Source organism: Notolabrus celidotus, chromosome 16 (genome assembly GCF_009762535.1).
Source record: "Notolabrus celidotus isolate fNotCel1 chromosome 16, fNotCel1.pri, whole genome shotgun sequence".
Lineage (NCBI taxonomy): Eukaryota > Metazoa > Chordata > Actinopteri > Labriformes > Labridae > Notolabrus > Notolabrus celidotus.
The window spans coordinates 1,659,618-1,666,750 of record NC_048287.1 but is presented as its reverse complement, the minus strand read 5'-3'; the positions used below and the strand labels follow the sequence as shown (position 1 = coordinate 1,666,750).

Genomic DNA, 7,133 nt, shown 5'->3' with positions numbered 1-7,133 from the left:
ACGTGGCTGGGTCTTCCAGCATGACAATGATCCCAAACACACCGCTCGGGCAACGAAGGAGTGGCTCTGTAAAAAGCATGTCAAGGTCCTGGAGTGGCCTAGCCAGTCTCCAGACCTCAACCACATAGAAAATTTGTGGAGGGAGTTGAAAGTCCGTGTTGCCCAGCAACAGCCCCAAAACATCACTGCTCTAGAGGAGATCTGCATGGAGGAATGGGCCAAAATACCAGCTACAGTGTGTGCAAACCTGGTGAAGACTTACAGGAAACGTTTGACCTCTGTCATTGCCAACAAAGGTTATGTTACAAAGTATTGAGTTGAACTTTTGTTATTGACCAAATACTTATTTTCCACCATCATTTACAAATAAATTCTTTAAAAATCCTACAATGTGATTTCCTGGATTTTATTTTCTCATTTTGTCTCTCATAGTTGAAGTGTACCTCTGATGAAAATTACAGACCTCTCTCATCTTTCTAAGTGGGAGAACTTGCAAAATCAGTGGCTGAATAAATACTTCTTTGCCCCACTGTATATGCTGTATTTCTGCTTATCTTTATTATTCTGCGAGGTAAGAATTTAACATTAACATTTACTGCAATCATATGTTTCTACAACATGCTCAGATCTCACAGATTCATTAATATTATAAAACCATATTATCAGAATAAACTGTAATAACTGAAATTAAGGCTGAAGTATGAAACATCATTTTAATCTGAAGTGAAACAGCTTGTTTTATTCTGGATATCTACGCTTCATTAGCTAACTCATGCAGAAACATCACAGGACAACGACTAATCTAAAATACTAACATCTAAAATATAGACATAAACACTCATATTTCTGATAAATGACTCAAACTTTTATACAAAATCTGTTTTCAGTCTATGATAAACAGTTTCTTCAGACAAGGCAGTGTGCTCTGAGAAACAAGAAACTGCATATTTCTCAGTGTCTCATTTAGATTTGATTCAGTTTGTTTATTAGAGAGCTCAACAGAAAACATTTCTCTTCAGTGATCATCACATCTGCTGAGCTCAGCTCCTCATCCTCCATAGCTTTGTGGCTTCTTATCCTCCCTTTTGTCTTCCTCAGCTGTTTTTCTCCCTCATATCTTGGTCTTCCTCAGCTGTTTTTCTCCCTCATATCTTGGTCTTCCTCAGCTGTTTTTCTCCCTCATATCTTGGTCTTCCTCAGCTGTTTTTCTCCCTCATATCTTGGTCTTCCTCAGCTGTTTTCCCCCTCATATCTTGGTCTTCCTCAGCTCGTCGTCCTCATTCCCCCGTCTCTATGAGCTGCTGCTGAGTCTTCGTCGCAACAGAGACGCTGGTTTACTCTCCATGTCCTCTACGTCACTTTCACAATCTCTCTGCAGGAAAAAAAAATTTTCATTTTAAAACAGACCAAATCTTTTCAAAAGCTGCATCTTGTGAAGTTAATAACGTACATTGTGGTCAGATCTTCAGCTTGTTGTAAACAGCAGAGAGTGAAATGTAGGGAGACAGCTCTTGCAGGTTAACTCTTACCAGGCAGCTTGCTAAAAGCTCACAGGGAATTTATGTCTGTATGTATAAATGTCAAAACAGTGCCCTTTTCTTGTTCTATTTATTCTCACTCACTGAAACCTGGCTGGGTGAGAATGAATACCTTAGTTTAAATGAAGCCACTCCTCCTAGTCACCTTAATGCTCAAAACCCTGGAGTAACTGGCCGAGGTGGTGGAGTGGCAGCTATTTTTAATTCTAGTTTTCAGATTAACCCTAGACCAAAACTGGGCTGTTGCTCCTTTGAAGGCCTAGTCCTCAGCTTTCCCAATCCAGTTTCTAAAACAGTACGACCAGGTTTATTCTTTATACTTTACCGCCCTCCTGGCCCGTACTCTGAATTTTTAACTGAATTTTCAGAGTTTTTATCTAATTTAGTCCTCAGCTCAGATCAAATAGTCATAGTAGGTGACTTTAATATTCATGTAGACGTTGATAATGACAGCCTTAGCATTGCATTTATGTCACTGCTGGATTCAATTGGCTTCTCACAGGTTGTTAACAAACCTACTCACCGTTTCAATCACACCCTCCATCTTGTTCTGGATTATGGTCTTGAAATTGATGACTTATTAGTCTTCCCACAAAATTCATATCAGATCACTGTTTAGTAACGTTTGATTTCCTCCTATTAGATTCTACCCAAGGTAATAAAAACATAATAACCAGGAATTTGTCTGATAGTGCCGTAGCTAAGTTCAAAGAGGCTATCCCTGCTGCTTTAAACTCAGTATTTAGTCCAACCTTAGCTCAAAGCTTGTATACTAGCTCCAGTCCCTCTCAGCTAGATCAGCTTGTAGATGATACTACAGGTTCTCTGCAGGTTACCCTTAGGGATGGGTACCATCCCGATTCACGTAAAATGTTTCATTGTACCATGTTTCAGTACCTGAACGCATCCCTGTGACTGTGAGGGAGTGGAAGAGTAGGTGATTTTCCATACTTTCGCCCTGTAATAAAGTCAGAGACTGATAGGGTGGACGTCTCTGCTCTCTGCTCTCTGCTCTCTGCATCTGCGCGGGAGCGCGCCAAACGTAGCCTGCAGCTGACGTTCGCGTGCACTCACAGAGCAGCTGGAGGATTCAATTTATTTTATACAGTCTATGGTTGAGACTGACTCTCTCGCTCCGACTACCTGCCCTGTTTATAACCGTTCCTGTGTGCGTGAATGCCCAACAAGTAAGTTGTGTGTCCTGTTATTATAAAGAGACGGAGAACTGACTTTTCCCGTCTGCAGGCGTTCACGTGTGTTCATTGATAAACTCCAGAAAGAGCAATTAGACGCCACGAGCACGTGTCAGCTAATATATCTAATCACCTATATAATCCTGTTTCTGTTCCTTTCATGTTAAATTAAATAAATATGTTAAATTAAACAAATTTGAGATATCTTTTTTTTTTAATTAACATTAATTACCACATAAAAACACAAAAGTACCAAATATTGGTACCGTTGAGTACCGGTACCGATTCCCAGGTACTGGTTATCGGTACCAAATCAGTTCAAATGTGAAAGGTACCCATCCCTAGTTACCCTAGACCTAATCGCTCCTCTTAAACAGAAGACTATTAGACGACAGAGGCTAGCTCCGTGGTATAATGCTCAAACCCGTGAACTAAAACTAAACTCTAGAAAACTAGAAAGATTATGGCGCTCCAATAAAACAACTGAAACCTGCTCACTTTGGAAAGATAGTCTTAATAAATATAGGAAGGCCCTGCAGCATGCTCGAGCTGCCTATTACTCCCCACTAATAGAAGAGAATAAAAACAACCATAGGTTCCTCTTCAGCACTGTAGCCAGGCTGACATGTAGCCTCTGGATCTCTGCTGCTGTGGACGTTCCAGACTCCAGCTGCTACAGCTACTACTATCCTTCTCACCACTATCATCTCTCTCTCTCTTCATCTCCCTCTGTCCCTCTCTCCAACACGGTCTCAGCAGATGTGTGTCTAACATGAGTCTGGTCCTGCTGGAGGTTTCTGCCTGTTAAAGGAGGTTTGTCCTTGCCACTGTAACTTGCTAAATGCTGCAAAGTGCTCTGCTCATGGTGGATTAAGATGAGATCAGACTGATTGATCTCTGACTCAAACACAGTTTTGTTTGATGTAACCTGTAGTCTTTAGTGCTGAGCTGGTCTCACCTGGACTGGATCTGGATCCGACTTCTTACACAGCAGTTTCAGGCGGACCAGTCGGTTACACATCCACACCATGTTATAGGACATCTGGAGGGGCAGAGAGTTCAACAAATGTTAAAGTAATAAGGACAGGACTTGTATTTAGTAACATTTCTGTCCATGTTATAATATATTCATATGAGGAGAAACAGATGGGGCACATTACGCCCGTACTGATGCTGGGTGTCATTTTAATTTAAGAAATATAAACAAATTCAGAAGTGACACATCCTGCTCCTCTCCATTCTTTTTTTTTTTTTTTTTTTTTTTTTTTTTTCTGTTTCTTTTTTCTTCTCTTGTCTGCATATATATATTTCTGGTTTGTGTCATGTTTGTCACAAACTGTCAAATATTCATGCAATTTATTCTTGCAGCAAAAGAAAAGAAAGAAAACCTTTTTCTTCTGTGCTTGTGACTGTGTGCATGCAACCATCACCATCCCTCTTAGAACTCTGGCCTATCTTTTATTGGCAGCTAATATCATGTTCTGTAAAAGAGGGCGTGCACACCTAGGTGGGCCAAATAAAATAAAAAAAATAAGAGAAAGTGAAAGAAAGATTACATAAGGATATACAAAGGGACAGGGAGAGAGAAGGAGAGAGAGACCTAACACACTTAGATGGAGAGGGACCATCTCACCATGATGCCAAAAAGAAAATCCGTGGGGTGATTCTAATGATTAAGCAACCCTTAGTGTCCACAATCATTCCTGAAGCTTGGGTCGCAGAGGGTTGCCGCCGTGCTGTGTTCTATTTGTGTAACAAGACCACCACTGGTGCAGATGAAACCACCTGGGTCAGACCGGCCGAGCGGTACGGCTCAGCACCTGGGCCGCAAGAGCAGTCAGACCGAAGGACCCAACCCGCCGCGGGAGACCCAGGCCAGGGGACAAGCCAAGGACCCAGACCGGAAGCAAGCAGGTACCGCCGGAGCACCCAGGGCGACCGCCAGGTCACCCAGTAGGAGGAAAGGGGGGCGAGGGGGGAGAGATCCCGCAGCCCCCCCAAGGGACACCCCCACAACACCACCCCCACAGCCCCCCAAGACGGAGCCAAAGGAGCTCCTCTCCATTCTTAAAATTATGATTATATAATAGAAAGGCTTTCACAAGAGTGTTCAAATACAGAGTGAAATGTTTGTTTGCTTTAAAATCCGTTTAAACTGAACAGACTCACAAATACCTGATAGGTCAGTTTTATACAAATCATGAACACCGTTAGAACATTTTTATACAACGTTAACCTGGTTGATCGCTCTTACTAGTTCTTAAAATCAGCAGAAAGTTTTAAACCTCCTGCCCAGCAAACAGATTCAGAGACAGGCCACAGATCTCTGTTTGAGTCTTAAGCCTGGTTTATACTTCTGTATTATGTTAATTCAGAGCTGATACATGTTGCTGTTTATCATACAGCAATGATTAGATGGAAGAATAGAGGAGACATCAAGGGAGATTGAATGTTAGGTGGCAATGTTGGTGATTCCAGAAGTGCTGTAAATACACAGCATCCAGCGTACCAATCACAGGACTTGCGGTTTGTGTCGCTTCGACGTGTATATATTTTGGAGGTTCAACGAGATATGATAACTTTCCTCTGTGTCTGATTCAAAGGATTATGGAGATATGATTATTCTCATCCTCTGTGTCTGATGTCTACTAACAGTAAGTTGATTATTCATTGTGTTGTTTTTGCTGTTTAATGTAGCAAGAGGCAGCTTGTTCAAAACGCTGCTGCCAGAGTTTTAACAAGGAAAGAGAAAACTAAACTCACATAACTCCTCTTCTTAAAACTCTGCACTGCCTCCCTGTTTCTTTTAGAGAGAGAGAGAGAGAGAGAGAGAGAGAGAGAGAGAGAGAGAGAGAGAGAGAGAGAGAGAGAGAGAGCTTTTAATTTGGACTAATTTATTTTTAGCCCTGGACTGCATTATTACTTTATATTTTATTTTAATCATTATTATTTTAATCATTGCTTTAACATTTATTTATCTTATTTATTTATTTATTTATTTATTTATCTATTTATTTCTTGTATTCATCTACCTTATTTTTAACTTTTCTTTCCACTATTACTTTTTTTAAAATTGATTTTACTGTATTGATTTTATTTTATTTTATTTTATTTTATTTTTAGGGATTTTATTTATAATCATGCCTTTTGTAATTGCTCCATTGCTCCCTTCAAAGAAGCACTTTGGGTTGCATGTTTTTATGTTTGAAAGGTGCTACATATATAAATAAAGTTGAGCTGAGTTGAGTTGAGTAGCAAGAAAACAACAGTGAACGATGAGCAGTGGCTGTCAAGAGCAAGGTACTTTTTTGCTTTAAATTTAAATGTGTTGTTTAAAAAATCATAAAAAAAAAAACACACCTTCCACTTCCTCCTGGCATTGAACTTTTTAAAGCTCTTCATGTTGATGGATGATCGATTCCTTTTAACCTTCTGAGAGCGAGTGATTGGCTGAAACAGACACAGATGTGAAGTCATTAGAAAAAAACAAACATTCAAAATAAAAACAGGAAGTGCAGACTTCGATCTAATGCAGAAGTATCAGGCTTAAGACACAGAGGAACCTCTAATCATTTCCTAATGGGAACAGACCAAACTGCAAACACCAAAACTTAAACTTGCCTGGGAGTCCTGACTCCTCTATCTTTCCTATCCCCTCTGCTACATCTTTCCTGAGCTGCTACCTGATCACTATCCTTCAGGTCTCCTTTATACCATCTACCCAAACTCTTCACTCACTTTTCCCTAATGGATGGAATTTCTTCCTCATCTATATCAGGGCCAGGGGTTCCCAAACTTTTCAGCCCACGACCCCCAAAATATAGGTGCCAAAGACTCGGGACCCCACTGTCCCTCAAAGTGATTTAATGTGTCTTCATTTGGCTGGTCTGCTGAGAATGACCCTACCTATATGAGCATGTGTCTGTGTTTCCTGTGCTGTTATGAATGAACCTGCTGCTACTGATGCTTTAGATAATTAACTGTAAACTTAGGAGTCATCTGGAAACAAAGAAAGGCAGAAAACTCATTACATTTTCTACTTTCAAGGTTTTATTTCATGTTAGCTACTATTTTTGTTGATATTTTTTACTATGGGTAAATTTTAGTATTTTTATATACCTTAAAAAAAAATCTCAAATATCTCACAACCCCCCATTTGTGTCTTGCAACCCCCCAGGGGGTCACGACCCACATTTTGGGAACCCCTGATAAAACTTCCTCTCTGTTAGCTTCCCCCTGGACAATGAAATGCTTCTCGATTTACTAAGCTTAGCCTAGTTTAATCTCAATGTAAAAAGAAGAAAAGAATCAACTGGAAGGTGTGTGGTGATGTAGTTCAGACTTCACTAGAGGGAACGAGTGAGTCTTTTTTCTCTTTTTGATATCAAGCTTTATAAAGCTG

The 7,133-nt window shown here is 40.3% G+C and overlaps 1 protein-coding gene across 3 annotated transcripts in view; it reads right to left on the bottom strand.

Moving 5' to 3' along the window:
- Positions 1-694: 694 nt before the first annotated feature.
- The window catches only part of si:dkey-240h12.4 (death-associated protein kinase 2), a 42,846-nt gene continuing 36,407 nt past the window's right edge, over positions 695-7,133 (bottom strand). For 2 of the 3 annotated variants that reach the window (XM_034705471.1, XM_034705470.1), the window contains exons 10-12: positions 6,092-6,181; positions 3,690-3,773; positions 695-1,372 (exon numbers count right to left, since the gene is read on the bottom strand). In XM_034705471.1, the coding sequence (XP_034561362.1) occupies positions 1,292-1,372; positions 3,690-3,773; positions 6,092-6,181 (255 nt within the window). In that variant the 3' untranslated portion in view covers positions 695-1,291. The remainder of the gene's footprint in view (positions 1,373-3,689; positions 3,774-6,091; positions 6,182-7,133) is intronic. The other variant, XM_034705472.1, reaches the window with a different exon arrangement.